This window comes from Tauraco erythrolophus, chromosome Z (genome assembly GCF_009769465.1).
Source record: "Tauraco erythrolophus isolate bTauEry1 chromosome Z, bTauEry1.pri, whole genome shotgun sequence".
NCBI lineage: Eukaryota > Metazoa > Chordata > Aves > Musophagiformes > Musophagidae > Tauraco > Tauraco erythrolophus.
This window is the reverse complement of record NC_141496.1, coordinates 88,422,946-88,444,365: the sequence shown is the minus strand read 5'-3', so window position 1 is coordinate 88,444,365 and position 21,420 is coordinate 88,422,946. Positions and strand designations below refer to the sequence as shown.

The following is a 21,420-nucleotide window of genomic DNA, read 5'->3' as shown; positions in this document are numbered from 1 at the left end:
GGAAAAAAATCTGCTAGTGAGTGGAACCACGATTTATCACTCCCTCACAGAAGGATGTATTGTTGACTGATGGATCACTGTCTTTCACTCAGGTTTCACCCTGCCTTGGATGGTCCAAAAATAATGACACCCAGAGATATATGCAGATGCTTTGTCTGGCATTAGGAAAGAGAGAAAAACTGCAGCTATTGTCAATCTTGATCAATTTAAGAAACAGACTGATTTTTTTCTCTGTGTAATGTGACAAAATATTATTCAAAAATTGATGCAACAGTAAACAGCCTGTGTCACAGGCACTGAGCAACTTCATCCTGGACCTTATGATCTGACAGGGAAGGTGGATTCCAGTGGTGCCTCTGAGTGCAGAAAAACAAACACAGTATGTTCAGTTCCAGCACCAGTGGACTTCAACTGTTTTAAGTATTTAGGAAGACAATCCATGGCGGGTATGTTACAGAGCTGTTCTTGGCTCCCAGCTGTGCAATAGGAAAATGTTCTGTGCCATTAAGCCGCTGTCATTTGTCACAGAAACATGCACTCTACATACGATAAAGGATAAAAAGCAAGACTGTATGCAGCAGGACAACAGTATAGGACATTTTGACTTTATGGTGTGAGACACTGCCTTCTACCTTGTGGAGCTGGTCTCCCTACTGAGTAAGAGTTAACATTCATATTCACATTATTACACTGCATGCAAGAAAAAAATATGTAGTGATACTCCATGCAGTATAGTCTTACTGTTTTTTTGATTAAGCATTCCCTGATGCACTGCTTGCATTAACATGTTAAAGAGCCTTAAATTAGCATTCTCGGTGTGTGTTTCTGATCTGTTCAGTACAGAAACTAACACACTTGATAACAGTCTACTGTTGTATTCCTCATAGAGGGTTTACTGTTCTTTTGATGGTCATGATAACACTTTGCTGCCTTTAGTGATCAAACTTAATATAAGGACTGAGTATTGTCATTTACTAAACTCATCTTTCCTGAGAGATGACACTTTCTGAAATGCATTTCACTAATTCTCATTATTCTTAAAAATCTGAGTTCTACAAAAAGAATATTTCTACCAAAACCACCATATCGCAATCCTGTATAAACAGTCAGTAAATTCCAAAACTCATAAATAATAGTGGATTTTTTTTCTCTATTTCCTTTCAGTTTTTGTACAGGGTGAGTATGAAACCTGTCTTCTCTCCTTACCCTTTATACAGAAAACTCAGTTCTGAAAATTAGATTTTCTGAACAATACTACAGTGACCAGACCAGTGCCATCAAGGATGAAAGATAAACAGGTTAAGCCAAGCAGCGGTTCTGACCAAGCTCCCCTCATACAGTCAGAAACAGGAGAAACCTTCAGTAATGCCTCCAACTGCTGTAGAAGTTATTTTGTCCTAGTCCTTACACATCTTCCAGTCTATTCCTGTGCTATGCCTTCAAGAGCTGAGTTAGCATAGCTTTCAACCATGCTAAGACTTAAAGTGGATAAAAGAGAAAAGTTGTTTAAACCTACCGAAAAATCTTTTCAGTTTGCACTAGCAGGTACTGTACAGGGCTTGTTCTCACATTACTTAAAAGCTTACCAGTGACGTCTGGCTTTACAAATCTTTAACCAGCCTTTTTTATGTCTTCTGATTTAATTGTACTTTTATGAATAGAACGCCTGTTTGCACTCTGCCGCATATTGACGAGTGCCAAAACATAAAACTGCTTCCTGGTATCACTAAACATCTAGTGTTTTCACCGATACAGCCTTGATTTTGAGTGACTTATAAAACAGGAGTAAGGATCCGATCAGTGCAAGAAACAATTTGCATTACTGTACTTTTATTTCTGGATCTTTAAAAGGAGGAATTATGCAGCAGTAGATAGACTTACTAGCAGTGAGACATGTTCAACATCAGGAGCTACTGTGAGAAGAAAGGCTGGAAGCTTCAGCCTGGTCTACATAACACTAGCAGAGAGCTTGACTTTAAGTTATGCAGTGTAATGTTCTGGATGCTGCTACAGGTTTGTTTGACTTCTGAAACTGCTACAATTAAAGATTAAATCATTTCATTGTACAGCTTCTTTTGTTTGAGTCTTCGAAAATTAACTTTTTAAGGATCAGCTCTTGCTCCTCTCTGTAACATCTAACTTCTACAGGAAGCTCTTTAATTTCAGCAGGAATCCTGGTGGCGTACAGCTATTATTCACAGTCAGAACTGGTAGTGAAAAATTAGTCTCACGCTGTTCATAGTAAGTTAACATACAGTCAGCAGACTTGCATTTTGTTTTCTTAGGGCGGGCACTTTGAAGCCAGTATATTCAAAAGAGTACCAGAAACAGGTTCTCACTGAATCACAATTTCTTACAGGCAGTTAAGGATGGGTAACACGAGCCAAAGAGTGACACAGATTTCAGTGATGATGTCATTTGAAACAGTTTAACTAAGGTCCGTCCAGAGAATGAGGCTATTTTGGTTATTGCATGACTGTCTCTAGCCTTGTTGCATACCCACAGTTTGTTTTGGGTTTTTTTTTCCTTAAAGTTGGAATGGTGTTGTAACTGGGACAGGAAACAAACACGTTGCAAAAAGATCCCTTTATTCCATTGAACTTTTTAGAACAATAAGAAATTAAGAAGCTGCCTGTGCCATTTTAAAAAACAAACGAGATTTTCAATACTCTCAAGTTAATAACCAAAACTATAATATCCTTCCATGCTGCAGTAATTTGAAGAAGTCAACACCTGGTTTAATGGACTCTGGACTCCATGTACTGGAATCCAATAAATGAGTTGCCCCGAAACCTAGCAAGAAACTGAAATGATAGCTAACACAAATGCATACTGCCTTCCACTCTGGAGGGTCTCAGGTTATATATAAACCACAGCCAAGATTTAAAAACAGGTTGGAGGAGCTGCTTTTTAACAGCTATAGGACTACCAGGTAGCAAAAAGGAATTTTCTGGTACCAAAGCAGGCTTCTGGAATTCTAACTGGTAGCACAAGAGTTTTTAGTAAATTTAGATTAGATATAAGGAAGAAATTTTTCACTCAGAGGGTGGTGAGGCACTGGAACAGGTTGCCCAGAGAAGTTGTAGATGCCCCATCCCTGGAAGTGTTGAAGGCCAGGTTGGATGAGACTTTGGGCAACCTGGTGTAGTGGAGGGTTTCCCTGCCCGTGGCAGGGGGCTTGAAACTAGATGATCTTTGAGGGCCCTTCCAACTCTAAACATTCTATGATTCTATGAAATTCTTCATCTGTGCATGCTTTGAAGTAAAAACCATTGTGCTCTCCATTGAAAACAACGGCATCAGAAGTGAACACAGCATCAGAAGTGATCACAGCATCGTTTATTTACACAGTCGGTTCACAAAGGAGAACAGCCGATGAAAAAAAAAAAAAAAAAAATCAGAAGTAATCCTAAGCCAGTAGACAGCAGTAATTACCCACACCAAATTTCAAATCGGTATGCAAGGCCAAAAACTCTTCCTCTTGGAAAAAGGGGCTGCACTGCGTCTGTGCAGGTTTCTGATGGTGAGATAGCACAGCTGCACACTGCCCCCAGAATGCCCCCCCGGCTCGGGGCTGAGAGGCTGCCGAGGAAGAGTATCACCTCTCAGTTGCTGGCGTTACTAGCTCACAGAGCATTTGGGAAAGGGAGAAACTCCACAGAAAACCAAGCCGTGGCCAAACCCAGCCCTGTTTTATTTGAAGATCACTATCTGAGATGCCACGGCTGCAGGCGTACGGGAAACAGCCAGCATTTCAGAGCATCCACTCCCATGCTGAAAAAGCAAGGTGAATGCACACTCATTTAAACACAATTCAGTCTGAATCCCCAAACTGCTTCTGTGGCATCATTGCTTCCATCAGAAAAGCTGCTTACAAGGATGAGGCCAGGGGATAGCTCTTCTATTCCTATTAGTTAGGGGGCTAATTCCCCACCCACAAGAAGGTAACTTGCCGTACAGTAAAGTAATGAAACCATCTGTGTTCTGAGTCATTCAAAACTCAAAGACATTTGCTTATTGCATTTCCAAAAGAGAGCAAAGCTTGAGATCATGTTACTATTCAGAGGTTATTTTTGAAACTATACATTCTAAAACTTAAAACTGAAACACTTCTATCTAAAACAGTCATATATAGGCAAATTTATTACACATTTCTTAGGGCTTGATCCAAAAAGAATGTTCTCCCTATGGCTGCTAACCCATATGAAAGCGCAAAAAAGCCTTTGGGGCTCTACAGCTGCAAGAGAGATTTGCATACTGAGAGATAGGTGAGGCTGGTTACAAGCTTTTTGGCAACACCTTCTTTAATTAGGGAAAAAAAAATAGATGGTGATTTCACTCAGGTCTTCTTTGGAAATGGTTCCCAGAACAAAATTTCTCGTGAAAATAGAAGGGGAAAACCAATTCCAGAGCAGTGAGGCTGGGGCCAGGGATCCACATACCTATGTCTCATTCAGATTGAGAATCTTATCACTAGATGAATTCCCTGACAACACATCATACGTTACTGTGGAGGAAAAAAGGAGGGAAAGAGTGGAGAGGAATGAAAGGCAGATAGACAGTTTCTCGATTTCTCTATCTAAAAGTGTGTCACCCCATACAAATAATGTAATATTCATCAGCACACAGGCTCAAACCTGAATCATCTGCATTCCTCATTCAGCCCTGACTGATGTTATAGAGCCTACAAAATCTATATGAAAATATTTCTTAGATCAGCTAAAGTGGAGTAAATTCTATCAGGAAAAAAGAAACACACACACACAAAAAACAAACAAACAAACAAACAAACAAACAAACAAAACCCTAGCATGTCTCACTTGCCAGGAAACAGCTCTAATAACCTCTGAACTCAACTGCTTGGATAAAAGTAAAACTCTGAACACATTTGTCTTCGCTGGCCAATGAAGTTCATAACTGTCTGTGTCAGGATGGTTAGGTTTCCTTTGCACCTTCTGAAAAGTTATCTTTTGGATTCTCCAATGCTGGATGATAGCCCTGGAATCTTGAAGGGACATGTACAAGAAGAGACTATTCTTCTCACAGCTCCATCCAGAAGACAGAAGATGAAGGACTTGAAGCACCAGTAGGAACATCTACTCCCTCAGGTTTCCAGTTTTTTAATTCCTCAAATTGCATTCAACTGTCTATCGTATCTTATTGCCATATCTAGATAATATTTTACTCTATCAGTATTGCTATTTCTTACTCTTATTTTAGCAGCTTAAGAAGGCTGTGTTCAAAGATTTGAGCAACACGGCAACAACTGGACACAGCAGTGTCAACACTGTTGAATAAATAAATAAAGTCTGCCAAGCAGCAGCTTCACACCAATGGCAGGTAGCAAGTAATCTTATTAATGTCAAACAGTTGTGGCCAGTAGGCAGCAAGTAAGAGAAAGAAAAATCAAGCAGAACAAAACCCAGACAATCCTCTACTAGAAGAACTGGCTAGTAAGGATCTTATCACTGGAGACCAAATAGTTATGGCTGGTGTCAATATCATCAGCTTAGTGTTAGTTCTAAACGTTTTTCTTTTTTACTTACTCTCACAATTTTCTTATGCCTGACAGACAAATTTACTGGAAGACCACTCCCTCTGTCTTCAGTACACATCCCCCTACACCTCTGCAGGTGTTTTGAGACACACAGCTTAAGGAAGCCTCATTTTTTAGATTTTCTTAAGCTATATAAAAGACCTATGGAACTTGCAAGGAGCAAATAATACAGCATTACACTGAAACTGCCACACTAGGTCTCCTTCAGCAGCATGCCTTCAGCAGTAACCCTAGTAGAATAGTAAGAAACAGTATTTGGGGTTTTTTTTTGACTGATAGTGTCCAAGGCTCCAAGCATTTTCAGTCTTAATAATCCAGGTGTGCCTCTATCTGTTTAGTCACCCTCAATGGATGCACGGACACGTCCATTCTCTCTTTGCAATCCCATAAACTTTCAATAGTTAGCCCCCTTGCTAGCATAACAAAAACTTTTATATTCCAGGAACTAAATGACTGATGCGGACAATAGCAGTGCTCAAACTCTTCTCCTCTCTCAGTTCAGCTCAGTTCAGTTCAGCTCATCTATCTGTCTGGAACCTACTTAACAAACCCTGCAGAGAAGTGACCTTTACAACCCAGCTCTCAGAAAAACAAGTTTCATTCTTTAGAAATTTACCAGATGAAAGTTACTGAAAAATAAAACTTAGAGGAGGATATCCTTGGATCTTGCTACAAAAGCTGCATACCACTTTCACCACAAGCTACACCATCTTAACACCGTATTCTGCTATCAAAGTATTCAGTGTATTTTTAGGAACGTATTGTAAAGAATTCCAGCAAGTGCTCTTAATGTTCTTTTGTTTGGCAAGTGACAGTACCCTCCCTCCATGGTTAAGACAGCAAATTACCAGACACCCTAAAGAATGCAATGGTCTAGCCAAACCTAGAAAAACCTACTTTTAACACCAGTGGCCTCGCCAACTACCACTCCGTTTCCAACCTCCTCTTCCTTGGCAATGTCTTTGTGAAGGTAGTGGCATCCAAAACCTAACAGCACCTATCCCTTGCCAACGCTCTGGCTGCTTGACATACAGGCATCAGACCAAAACACGATAGAAGAACAAACCCTCCTGGCACTGCCAGTCCGCGTACTCCTGGCCTGAGACCGAACACAAACCTCAGAGTGGATATCCTCTGGGGCTCTGACAGAAGAGACTGCCTGGTTCCAATAATAAGACTCATGTGAGGTTTAATAAGAAAGAATAGGACAGCAGTCCTTTTCCCAGACAAGCTGAATGGAGTGCAACTCCCTCTTATTCTCCTGCACAGCCCCAGCAGTCTTGTATTCTGTGGTCCCACAAACCTCAACGCTTTCTCCCTGCCAGTTTAACCCCGAGATATTATCACACAGGGAAGCTGAATGATACTAGAAGTTCATGTATCCTCAAATAGACAGATGACATTCAATTATGCTTCTGTCTCTGCTTAAATGAAAGGTTTCAAGGGAAGCAAGGCACAGCTTCCATTTTCTGTCCCCACTTGGCAGCAGATAAAGGACTAACACTGCCAGCAGTGACTCCAAAGCATGAGAAAGTGTTATGCTCAAATTTCGAGCAGAAAGTTTCACGATGAAACCAGCAACAGATTTCTCTGCCCTCCCCCTCTACCTTCTGGGACACTGCAGTTTGTCAAAAATTGGGGCATCTGGTTTGGCAAGGCTGCCAAAAGAAAGCCCATATAGCTCGTACGCTGCCCTCCCCAGGGCTCTGTTGCTGGCAGCGAGACTACTCCTTGCTGGAACAGCCTGGGGTTGAGTCTGGGTGTTGGTGAGACTGGACCCACTAGAGGATCTGATTCTCACTTGTGAGAGAGATCTACTTTCTACTCCAAATGCTAAATGGTACTTTAAAAACAGAAGATGTTGAAAGTGAGCTTCCAGACCCTGCCTTCAGCTTCCCAAACCCAGGGGCTACAAAGGATCCTTCAAAATTACAAGGAGTAATGCATCTGGCTTTTCTTTCACTCACAAACAGAGATATTCTGAAACAAAAATAAACACTCTACAGTGAAATGCTCCAAGTTTTACAAAATTATGGTTATCTGTGAGGAAACTTTTCAGGCTTGTTTTAGGTGTAAATTTGCTGGTTTGGGTTTTTAAAACACTATCCAACATAATCTATGTCATATATTTAATAGAGAAATAAAAGCCTACTCATAACATCCCACACAGTTTGGAGAGAAACATCATCAAAGTCTCCAGTCAAAAGTTATTTCAAGCCTACATCATCGCTGGCAAAAAAAAATCACACTAAAAAATCACTGAAAAAAGACCTTACCCTGTTATTTGATTTGTTCTGCCCTCATACCTCTAAAACATACCTGCAAACTTCCAGTATGTTTCTGGTTTTTATGTTATAGGAATATGGCTTTTTGTATAATGATCTATGATGGTTCCTCCACTTTTGGGTACTCATATGCAACACACATGACATATTCCACTGCATGCAGAGAAAACTTCTATCGTATGCATAGCACAAAACTGTACAGCCACAATGCAGGCTGTTTTCCCTAATGTTTGGACAGATCCAGAAAACATTCACGTGTATGTAACAGCCCAGCATCACACAGTTACTCCTTGGTTAGAGCGTGGATCATTTTGCATTTAGAGAAAGAGCAAACTGAGTTAGTTGCACCCTATTTCAGATAGACCCTTCTTCTGGGAGCCAAAATGAGAACATATAGCATCACGGTGGTGGCAGAAGTCACTCCTTGCTCACTAGGAAGTAATAGTATGTCTGTCATACTTGTTTGTCTTACTCTGATAAAATTCATAAAACAACAAAAGATTTACAAGATTTACTAGCACAGTTCAATTCATTAGAAGGTTGACTCCAAGAAAATACACAGAACCTTTAGTCTAAACAGTGTGGAATGGCAAAGTCTGGGTTTGATTGTCTCTTGAATTTTTATTTTTAGAGAATCTTTGAAAGGACTGTTTACACTGATATCTTCCTCAGAAACATTTGAAATGTCACCAGCATGACCCATTAACAACATCTTCAAAAACTGCTCTGAGCTGATATGAAAAATATAAAAAGATGAACACATTTGCGTTGTATAATGCATGTATAAAATAAAAGTAAAGAAGCTAATAGCTCAGATCATAGACTTTAGAGGTAGGTTGACTGGGTTTTGTCTGAGATAAAAGAATAATTGCAGCATTTGAAGGTTTTTATAAAAGTACATTTATTTGGGATCTTGTCTCCCTACTCCTCTGCCCATCCGCACTTAAGAAATTCTAAAAACCGGGAACTCAAAGAAAAATTCCTTAGATTAAATGGATGTTGATGAAACTACAACTAAGGTATTGTCAGTTTAAAAGAACTAACATAATCACTGCTTTTCCTGATTATATGTACTTACCAGTGCAAAATAGGTTGCTGACCAATTATGCTCTCTTTAACTATTAACAGTGGTATCTTTGTTCTCAAACAATCTTAGATGCACATGTTCTGGAACTTATATTTACCTGGTGGATTCTTGGCAGGATCATTGTGGCTTGGACTTCCTGGTTGTCCAGAATCTATAAAGAAATGAAAGAAATGTTTTACTAATTTGCTTTGAAAGTATCTGACAACCTTTTAATACCCTCCTTCAGTATTTAACTAATACTTAACTTTGTTCTTTAAAGGTCATTTCCCTGACTTTCTACATGAAGGCATTATTGAACAAATACACTATATGTAACCCATTTTATGCAGAAGCAAAAACATTGTGAAAGATGCAATGATCCTAGTAAAAGGAACTCATAGATCACTGAATAAGGACAAGAGAGTCATTTAGGTAAATACTCAAGTTGAAAACACATCTACAAGGGTACCTTTTCATTCCTGTTCCCTCCATGCCCCAAATATAACATTGCATAATCAGAAAAGCACAGGTAGTTTCTTCCCAGGCAACGACCAGAAAGATGTGCTGGATCAGGTAACTAATGGTATTTCCAGTGATGAGTCCTGTTTCTTTCCCCTTTCCTTAAAGCACAAAGGCCTACGCTGCTTCCAAGAGTCAGGACTGCACTGAAGATATGACTGTTCATTTTAATACAATATAGGCTTTGTGTTCCCGGTCTGTGAGAATTGTCATTGTGAAATGAAGGTTATGTAACATAAAAACTAACAAAAACCAAACCCTGTCGTCTTCAAAGAGTGTTATTTTCATGATATACGCACCGAATGAACCAAGAGGAGAATGCAATCTGACATTAACATGCTAAAGAATAAATGGTATCCTTGTTCATAAAAGCAGTTGCTTTTAAAACTATCTGGCTTTTGCTGCATTCCCACACCAATAATATAACAAAACCCTGCTCCGCTGCAAGAAATTGATATTAACAAAGTAAGACATGACAGACATTCTTGTATGCAAAGAGAATAAGAAATTACATGAAGCACAACCATTTGTTCTGTATACAGGTATCTAAAAGGGAGCAGATATACAGTCTGAACAAAAAATATCCAGTTTTTTAAATGTAGCAGTGCTTGTTAGCAGCATAAGACCACCAAAAATTGCATCACAGCACTACGGAACTTGCTATTGCCAAATGGACCCCAGAGGGAGGTCGTAGTTCTTGAATGCATTACTACTTGTGGTGTCCAAATTAGGGAAAAAAAAAAGATAGAAAAGGAGAAAAGTACATATGAGCAAATACTTGTCCTTCAATCTCCATCGTTTATCCTTAAAGCCAATGTAGCCCCTAACCTAGAATGAAAGATTCCCTCCACCTGCTACAAGTTCATTGAAATAAGTTACCACCAGTTACGTAGGGACAAACATGGTTTGACACAGTCTCTCAAACAGTTTAACAGAAGCTTGATTCTACAGAAGATATAAAACCCATTTCACAGTTCAAGTTCTACCGAATTCTTCTGAATTACAGTTTTCACAGAAGACAATCATCTGGGGATCTACCAGAGTATGGGAAGACCAAGAAAAGCCGGTTCTGAGGGTATTAAAAATAGAACTAAATTTTTCAATACTGAATGAAATCACTCTTGCACACAGTAAAATACACATTGGATGACAGCAAATTTCACACAAAATCTCCTCTGCCTTCTTCAGATCTGGGTGGGAAGAATGAAGGGCAGGCCTCTCGGTCTGATTCTGCACATCCCATGGATTAAGCACTTGGATACTCTTAAGAGTCCCACCATACAGCACAGGATGTAGCCATTAAGTAGGCCTGTTTCTTTTCATGATAAGATACAGCACATCCCTTTACAAAATCACATGAGGTGACTTTGAAAACTCGATGAGGTACAAGAAATGCTAAAAATACGATGTTTCTCTGCATATGGACCTTTACATGGACCAAGGTCCTTTCTCCGGTGTTGCAATGGGCAGATTCACCCTGCAGGGGGTGAATTTTAATATTCCTAATAGACATTCTCTGCTTCTGCAAACCATACACATTATTATTTAAGTTAAGATTATCAGAGAGGATTAATTTTACACAGCAATGGTCCGAGTGTAAAACTGCTGCAGATGTGTGGCTAAATGAAATGTCAATCTGGCAGCAGATGGACCCAATAAAGTTGGACAGTGTAGCTTGGGGAACACAGAGATCTGAAATTGGATTAATGGAGCCTATCAGAAAATAGTCTTTGAAGTTTTCTCCTGTTAAAATTCACTGAAAAGATGCTCAAAGTGAAGAACATTTTTTAGCTCTTGCACAAGAATTTGCCTTTACTCCTACTTTCTCACTGTCAATGTGGCCACTTTCTGGTTCCAGAGTTTAAAGACTGATGGTAGTTTAAACACTTTCTTTTCATATTTTAATAAGATAAACTCAGCAAAGAAGTTTCCAGTTATAGGGATAAGCAGTTGACTAGTTATTATAATTTGCTAGTCAGACTTTTACAGATTGATTCTCACACAGTGTTTTAAGCAGTAGATGCCACTAACATATTTGCCAGCAGGGTCTCAATGATCTTGAGAAAGCAAAGAGTTACAGTAAGCTAAATATGAGAAGCAATTTATATAACCCTTCACTTAAAGAAGTTGAGAAAGCAAGTTAATGTATTCTGTATGAGCGTATCAACCTATCTGCACTTAAAGGACATAGAAGTATCTCATTCTCAGGATGAAAGACGTGGACCTGAGATGGCCTGTGACAATCCAATTCTCTTACCAGTGTCAGCAATTATAAAGCACTCTCTTGATTTAATTGGATGCAAATAGCCTTGCAAAATACAAGAGAATCATGATCATTATAGGAATAAATCATATGAATAACTTAATTTATAAGCAGAACACTGAATGAAAAGAGACATTGGAGCAATGCTCTTCTAAGAGGGAGTAAGAGACATTTTTGGAAAGCCACAGAAAATCAGGAAGCAAAAGACATGTTAAGACACTTTAAATCTTTCTTTGTCCTCATTTGCACAAGATCATTAATTAACAACATGAGCCTTGGATTTAAAAATCGCAAGCTTTTCTTCCAGTGTGATGGAGAAAGACATAAACCAGACTCATTGTCAGTCTAGCTGGCCTTGCATTCAATTTTCCCACCAAATAATTCTGTGCACATTAAAAACAAAACAAAACAAAACAAAACAAAAAAACCCACCCAACTACTTTCTAAGCTAGCAGTTGTAAGCAAAGCTATACAACTAGTAGCAAATAAAAGCCCATCATGTAAATGTGATGAAACTGATATTTTCGACATTTTCATTTAGGTAGCTCCCAAATGTAAGTTCTCTTAGTTTATTCTGGTTTGGTTTTTTTTTTTTTCTGTTTGTCTGTTTGTTTTAAAAACCTCCTTTTCAAATTTTACTGTCAATATGCTTTTCTTGGAAAAACAGTTCCACGCAGACCTCAGAAGCACTTGCTCTTATTTGCTACAGAGCAAAAGCTCACCTACACGTACTATTTCCACAGAACGTCTTTCACGTGCATCTCACAACTACAGTGAGCGTGTCTTTTGCTCTGCTCTTATTGGTGCTGACTGCTCCAACAGTCAGCAGCTGATCCCTTGGTAAGTTATTGCCCCACAGATGAACAGTTTGCACAAGAACGGTTCAAGCCAGCCTTTGCTCTTATCTGCTAGATATTCACGTAACCCTGATACACTTTATGTTTAATTTACCGTGATTCAGCATGGCTACCATCGGGACATTCAAACTCTTCATCTCAAATTACTCCTTCTTTTAGAAGACAGTATGAAACAATGGGTCAAGAAGCACTGAATTGTCTCCCATGTTTTCGTTTCTAGGGGTCAATCCCACTGAGTATCTGTGAGTGCAGGCTACTCTCACTGCAGCCAGGGTTAAGTAAAACTGGCTGTTGGGGCCTGCTGCGAGTGAGGATAAAACATCATTTTCCTCTGCCATACTCCAGGAGAAAGGTGCTGCCACGATACATCACTCTTGGCTTCACAAGGCAGAGGGGAAAAAAAAAAAAGCTATTGGTTTGCGATCCAGCGAGGGACAAGACGCTCCCTCCCTTTGCACTACCTTGTCTTCGACAAGCAGTAGCACGAAGGGCACACACCCCAACAAAGCCAAGAAAGTCACATGCTGCTCACCAGCCTCCTGAGGGATTTTTAGTATTGCTCACCTTTCATTTTTCAGCTGACAGGAAAGGATATTGTCTTTAAAAAGTAAGTTATGCTGTGCCTCCCTTATGCCCCACACTGTACAAGGAATTTTGCTTTTCATGCTCTCTGCGTGAACATAGCATTGAAAGTCTTGAAAATTAATAGAGACAGAATCTGCTAAAAGAAAAAGTACTTTCTTGAGCCATATCTTAGAAATAAGCAGATTCTCCACAAGTGTCATACTAATCAACTAAAATTCCTCAGTGGTTTCAAAGAACACATTTCCCTTTTCATTTGCCACAGGCTAGGAGACAGCCTTTGCACTCGGTTAATCTCAGCTGACAGACACTAATTTAATCATTCACCAGCATGTAAATACACCCTTGTTCTTTGAGAGTCCATGATTTGCGTATGGGGGAGGATAAAGGCCCAGAGAGATGTGGCACCATGTAAGTATCAGTTTGATGCTACTCAAGCCTTCACATACCTGTACGGCATCTGACTTGACAACTGGCAGAGTCACTACCATGACCAAGAATCAAAACTACCTCCTGGACTGTCATCCTTCAGCATTACATTGTCGTCTGACATGATAAACTTCAGGCAAATGGCTGTACCTCTGAAAATGAGAGGACACCCCAGTCTGGCATGGATCTGGGGAGGTCTCCGGTCGCAGTCCCTGCCTAGGCAAAGCTCATCTGTGAGATCAAACTCAGCTGCTCAGGGCTTTACAAAACCAGGGCATGAAACTCCTCAAGGATGGAGACAGCCCAGCCTCCCTCGGCATCAGGTCCACTGCTGGGGTGGCTTCACGGGGAAAAGACTTTCCGAATCAACTTTCATCTTTCAAAGACTATCAAAACATGGTAGGAAGCATTCGTGGCAACAAAAAAGCAAGATACCTCCCTCTCTTCCAAAGCAAGTAACATGATCAGTGAAAATCCATAAATGAAATCAAGAAATCATTTCATCCATGTACTTTAAATCATTACCATTAATTATTATTGTCCTAATTTTACTGCACACCTACCTTTTACTACCCATATTATTTCACCTTGACAAAGCAACTGATTGGATTGATAAACTTCCCAAATACTTTTAACTATTTCATTTTGCAAAAGCAACGTCTTTCATTGTACACCATTTCTATATCTGATGACCCTGAATTATTGTACAATTCACACCAATTCTACTGATATGACAGTTTGTTTATGGCATAAAGAAGCTAAAAGAGTTTTAATGTATTAAGTATCTGCTGAAATGATGCTATAAACATAGAAATGGAATTGGTGCAAGTGCCACTCTTTTCTGAGGAGGGATTTATCTTTCACATTTTCATAGACCAGTACATTTAATGGAAATACTTCTCTGAAAATTTTGGCTAACTGATTTTGTATGATAAAATGTTCACCCCCATCACTTTCTTTGCTAGGGAACAAGTCCTGCAAGGAGCAGTTGAGGGAACTGGGGCTGTTAAGCCTGGAAAAAAAGGGGCTCACGGCAGACCTTATTGCTCTCTACAATTACCCGAAAGGAGGTTTTAGCGAGGTGGGTGTCAGGCTCTCCTCCCAAGTGACAAGTGATAGGAAGACAGGAAATGGCCTCAAGTTGTACTAGGGGAAGTTTCGATTGAACATTAGGAAAAATTTCTGCATCGAAAGGATTATAAAGCATTGGAGCAGGCTGCCCAGGGAAGTGGTTGAGTCACCATCCTTGGAAGTATTTAAAAGACACGTAGACATAGCGCTTAGGGACATGGTTTAGTGGTGGACTTGGCAGTAGGTTTACAGTTGGACTCGATGATCTTAAAGGTCTTTTCCAACCTAAATAATTCTATGGTTCTATATCCCTGAAGATATATGGTAGGAAGCACAGTTCACACAAGGAGGAAACAGTACCTCAAAACACAAGCAGCATTTCACCACGAGAAAGACGTTTGCAGGGCAGAGCTCCACATCTTTTCCCAACAGCATGCACTGTTAGCGATATGTGTTCCTGACACCCAGACCAAAACCCTTTACAACACAGAAGCAATGACTTATTTTAAAAATGTCATTCCGCTACCCTTATTCTGCAAGGAGCTCCTCTGTGTTGACTAAGACTGCTATCTAGCACCATGATATTGCACTGGATGAGTATATGAGGTGCCAGCCCTGCAAGGTTTTAATGTGCCTGGTATTCCTGCAGCTGGTGGTAAATGAGCAGTGTAGAGAACTGAAGTTAGATATTTAGGTGCAAGTCCCCGACAACACTCCTGTTGGCCATGCAAGGAAGGATTGCTTCTTGCTCACCTTGAAGAGACTCTGTGCCACCCTCCAGTTTTCCAAAGACATATCATTAGCTTTGATCCATTTGCAGACCTCGTTTCCACAAATTTAAGTAAGCGTACCAAAGAAATCTATGTGCAACGGCTCTTGAGAGGAGACAGAAATAACAGTCCTGGTTGCCATTGATACGAGCTGTATTTGAACCTCAGGAAAGCCTCAGTTCCTCAGTGCAAACTCCATTTTGGCAAGTATCGCCACTGCCTTTTGCTGGCTTCATTAGTTTGTACTCGGGAGGTGTGGGTGGATGATCTACTTAGCGATATGGTTTAATGGGGATTAGGGACGGTTGTACTCGATGATCTCTGAGGTCTTTTCCAACCTAGAAATCTATGAAATCTATGACCTCTCAGGAGACCAGAGTAGCGGCAGGAGCTGCTGGATGTGCTGATCCTACGAGGGCAGGCTCCATCGGCACCCACGCGCCGCTGTGGGAGCCGCGAGGCACCGTCGCAGCGACCGACGCTCTTGACTTCGAAAGGGTGCTGCCGTCTAACCTGCACCTCCCTGAGCTGGGAGAAGCCCCTCGCCCTCCAGCCGAGACCCCACGCAGTACGCAGCCCCCCTGGCGGGCTGGCGGCGAGGCGGCACGCGTGGCGTCGGGGCCGCGCGGGTCACGGCGGGCTCCCCGCTTCGCTTTCCCTTTTATCGGCAGCGCGGATCTGCCGCTGCCAAGTCACCCAACCGGCCATTGTCGAGACTGTTAACTTTCCTTCAGAGTGTTTTAATTAGGTAAATAAAAAATGGTAATTAAATCAACATTACGTAATGTGTTTCTGATTTGTAATCTCATTTAAATTAATTAACTGACTCAGCCCTTGTTTAGTTTTTAAACTGCCCTAGTTAAGAAGTGGAGCTCTGGGAGTAAATCCAGTTTTTATATAGCTGAAAGAAATTCAAGGACCTACAAGCACTTACCAGAACCAAAATAGCAATAAGCATAGTCAGCTTTTCAGCTTTATGTCCCATGCACAGATTCATCTTTTTAATTTAAATTCCCTTATTTGTTTACGTAAAATAAATCACAACATTTATTTATTCAAAATATTTCTTACAGTATTTATAAAGACCATATGTTGCTCATTCTGAAAACTGAACAACTTTCCCCAGCTGTGTTATAAGATAACTTGTGCATGGAATATATACATATTATATATACATGTATGTATGCACACACACACACACACACTTTTGAGTTAAGAAAAGGGTTACGTTTTTTGATGGCCTGAAACAAATGTTTCCCATACTTCATAATATTAACTGAACTCCTTTTTGACATATACTTTAAGAAGAGATTTACATAGGTATCTTGCCACATGTGGATGAATGTGAAAGAATGATGTTTCTTTCCAAAATTTGCTGGATTCAGTAGGAAAGGATGAGATATGAATGCTTAATTTTATCCATCTGGAAGATACTGTGGATACTAGCTATAGTCAGAAACACTCAGAAGTTGTTCTTGGAAACCAAGAGACCTTCTACATTAAGGTATGTATCATAAAGGCCTTTTATTACGGATTCTTCAGAAAATGAAAAGCAAAAGGTAGAACACAGTGAAAGACTTATCTGGATGTTTAGAGAAGAAAGAAATTATATGATAGACTATATTAATGAAAAAGTTCATATTTGCATGTAAAGAATAGAAATTTGCTTGCATGTACGTTCAGCTAATTAATAAACTGACCACTTCATTACATTGTGAAAGACAAAGGTTGACCCTCACTTTCATGCAATGTAAATTACTAAGAACTTCTGCTTGGATTCTGGTTTCATGGAAGTCAATGTGGATTTTACCACTGACACCCATGCAGTCAGGATTTCATTTTCTTCTGCATTTTAGGGCAGTAAAGCAAAAAATTGTTCAGGGAGATAAAATACACATTTCCACTACATAAGGCATTATTTTTAGGCACAGGATAATGATGACATGACTACGAAAAAAACCAGCTTTGTTCAATGTGGGTCTCAGCCAAAGGTTGTTAAAACCAATGGAAAGTTACTCCAGCAAGCTTTGGATGAGGCACTTGAGGGTAAATTAAAGTTTAAAAGTACAAAAGAAGGCATAATTCAACAAATACTGTAGGATAGGACTGCATTTTTTCTTCGAAGTGCATTGCATACTCCACTGAAATGTACAGTAATAAAAGCCAGATTCTTCAGCCTTTCAGAAAGTTACAATCATATGCTAGTTTCTAAGTCTAAAACATCACCTGACAAAGAACCCTCGAAGTAGTTTATAAATATTAGCAGAGGCTCACGAGGCCTCTCTATTGTTCTGTAGACAGAGATCTCCTAAAATGTTAAGTATGCCGCCACCTCATGCACTAATTGGGTGAAATAAGGAGCAATTAAGCTAAAATACTGGGGGTTTACATATCATGGAAACTCCAAAATTACTCTAGAGCGCTGCAGTGTTGAGCGTTTCTTCAAGCCAGCTAAGAACAGCATGACGTAATACCTCTGCCATGAAGTGTAACTGTGTTTAGGAGCCCAAAACGAAAGTAATGTTTTCACTGAAATAGAAAGGAAAAGGCTTCATGATTCAACAACTTGACCATCATTGCAATGTTTCTCAGTACTGTAACGTTTATGAAAGGATCTCCCAATTTTGATCTACGATGCACAATGCTACCACAACTCTATTTTCATTTCGATCATTTTCAGCTTCATGGCTGGTGGTAAAACATAACCACACGGAATATGGAAGAATACACAAAGAATACGGAATATACCAAGAAAGACCCCAAAAGCGTGACAGTTTGGTTTTGGTTGGTTAATTGGTTGGTTGGTTTGTTTGGGGTTTTTTCAACTGCTGCCTATATACTGCTGAGTATATCTTATTCTGAGACTGCCAGTCGATGCTATGTGAAATTTTTTAAACACTGGGATATTAATTTACATCTAACAGAGATGGGACATAAGGAATGCCATAGTTCTGTGTATCCCCAGGTAACGTATTTTTTATCATAGACCACGTCTATGACAGCAAGGTCTCAAATGGCAGTATATACACGTAATTTGTACCGTATTCTTTATAAAGTAGATTTAATTCCATCTGCTGTAATCTAAAAATTCATAGACAAAACAAACACCATTTTGCCTGTCCATATTCTCGCACACATACTATTAGACGAACTAAGAGTGACAGGAGAAAGACTAAATTTATCAGTGGGTATTAAGTAGGTAATGTACAAGAACTGGCTGAGAAAAATCACTGTACCTTTTCATACCAGTAGTTCATAAACTTGACGGGAACTGCATGTGTGCTCAGTCACCATGTTTATTTTCCAGCATATGCAAGTTGATAATGAATAAATAATGAGAAAAGATAACGCATAAAGTAGTGAAGCAACAGTGATCAAAAAAAATCTGATCAATGCATTGATTTTCTGTCTACTTTGACCTTTTACAGTAGATAAAAATTAAAAACACCTAATCATATAATATGCCACAGGACAACTTAAAATGTAGAACTGAATAACCCGTAGAAATATATGACTAACCTAGTTTGGGGTTTGGGCAGGGATGATCTGCAAAAAAGGCAAAGAATTTTTTTTAAAGCATGTAACCAAAAAAAATAATTTAAAAGGTATCCTAATTTAAACTTTGTCTTTCAAATTTTAAACAAAGCAATTTTAAAGAACACTTTTCCCACAGACTCCCTATCTCCCTATTAGTAATAGTACTGCTGTTGCAGTCATATGGGTCAAATAGTATTAAAAAGATATCAGATTCTATCTGATTGTGTTCACTTGTGCCTTCCCAACATAATTCTGTCATTTTGTGGCTAATATCACATGGGAGCATCTGTTTTGTAATTCTGTTACTTTCACAGTGTATTACACCTCAGCATACCCCTCACTTCTGCTAATTTCTGGTGTATTAGCATCATCTATGTAGGTGAAATTGCCTGACATAGGTGTAATACCAACTGCAGTTCTGCAACCAAGATTTTCAAATATGCTTTCTGGTTCAATATACAGCAGAGGCTGCTTTTCTCTTTTTTATTTCAATTTATTTACTAAAGCTGGTGCACATTCTTGTGGTATCTAAGGGTATTATATACTTGTAAAAAGGACACTACCTTTCATCCAAAAACCCAGATATACGGATTCAAATTCCAAGGTTTTTATTTTTACTGCTTACTACTTTTTTTTGGTTTGCCTGAGTAAAAACTGAGTGTTAATTACGTGGGGTTTTTTTGAAAAAAAAAAAAAAAGGAAGAAAAAAGCAAGAAAAAAAAACCTAATTCAAAATTCTTACTGCACCTGATGACTTGCCAGTGCCCTGAATATCATTTAACCAACTAGAGTTTCTAAGGCTTATTTTCTTACTGTTGCTCCACCACAGCAGGAACTTGAGAAATCTATCTAGTTTGATTTGGTCTGCAGCTATAAAAAGAGTCTTAGGATCTTAAAAACCTTGCAGAAGTTTACTGTAAATACAACAGAAACTCAAGTTTCAATTTGTGGCAGAGAGCAAAAGGGGCTGCACCACCCAACAGCTCCAAGACATGAAGCCAGAATGAGTAACCTTAGACATTCAACACACCTACTATAACTGCAGGAATTAAATTCTTATTAAATGCCCTTTTTTACTTAAAAAATAACTTTCTGCTGGCTAAAGATACAAGATAACATTTAATCCAAACGGTCCTTTCCATTTTAAAAAGTTTGTATATTCATGTATCTGTGCGTGTGTGGAGGTGTGTGCTGAAATTATAAATGCATACAGCTTCAGGCTTATCTTACCTATAGCCAACACTTGGGGCTTTGTAGAGGTGGAAGTGTAACGAGTTAAACATCTTAACTCTATTGTACAGTACTTGAAAGAACAGGAATAAACGTGAACAACAGCACCTTCACAACAGCATTCCTTACAGAAACATTTCAGACTTTTCTAAAAACTTTATAGCAAAAAATAGCAACGTAATACTGGCATTGCTCTTCTTCTGGGAACAACACTAATCCTTTTTCCCCTCGTGCACCCACGTAGCAGGTTCAAGACTCAGTTCAACACCTTCTTATGTGTATTCGAGCACTTTGACAGCTGTACACTGTATTTTTCCTGGACAAATGGGTTAAACTCACTTGACCTGAAGGAGTCAGGTGAGACACAGCGCACTGCACAAGATTCAGGTGTATGCACTGTAATCACAACAGACCCTTTTGTGAGTGATTTCAAGCAGATGACAGTACTCCAATGGAAACCTGCGAACTTCTCGGATGTTGTCTTACCTTCCTCCCTTCTGCCTGTCCCTCCCTGCCCTCCACAAACACACGCACACACCTTGTGCCCTTCTGAAAACACATTCTTACAGCTCCCTTTCCAGCCCAGCCTCCTTTCACTGCGGTTTCTGCCAACACTTCGGAGCAGAGAGAAGACAACCTGTCTGTGCTGCTTGAGCAACTTTATGTGAATTTGGAAAAGTGTGCAATGCCAAGACTAGATTTCGTCCAGATCGCCCTATCTTTCAGTAGTTCAGGTTTCCACGCAGTTACTAAAATTTGCATTGACAGGCAAACGAGACCAATTGGCTAGTTAGACAGCAGTCTTTACTCTGACAAACAATTATAGCAAGCAAATCTCTGAAGCCCCAAAATGCTTTTATGTTTCCAAGCAGTTTTCCAGGAGATGTTTTACATCAGAATAATGAACAGTATTCCTTTAATGCCTACTTAAAGGTGAAACACAAACAATAGAGCCTTTTCAGGACAGCGGTGTGATACCAGTAAATGGCAAGAACATGAGAAAATCCAATTCTCTCATGAAATTCACCTTGGCCTAGGGCTGTGTTTCTCCACCCAGTGGGTGTAACTGACAGGCGAGCATTGCAGAGGGCCCACTAGTCACATCTTACACTTGCAGAAAACAAACCAAGAAAACAAACATTAAAAGAAAAAAAAAGGCACTGATTCCAAGACGCAGCAGTCAAGAAGCCAGTGCGTCAGCCTGCCCCAAGCTTTTCCCAAACCCTCTCTGACCTGAATCTGTCCCATGGCCAT

General features: G+C 39.7%; 1 protein-coding gene across 7 annotated transcripts in view; it reads right to left on the bottom strand.

Moving 5' to 3' along the window:
* The window catches only part of NFIB (nuclear factor I B), a 265,735-nt gene that overhangs the window by 60,945 nt on the left and 183,370 nt on the right, over positions 1-21,420 (bottom strand). For all 7 annotated transcript variants that reach the window (XM_086629999.1, XM_086630000.1, XM_086630003.1 and 4 more), the window contains exon 3: positions 9,027-9,080. In XM_086629999.1, the coding sequence (XP_086486125.1) occupies positions 9,027-9,080 (54 nt within the window). The remainder of the gene's footprint in view (positions 1-9,026; positions 9,081-21,420) is intronic.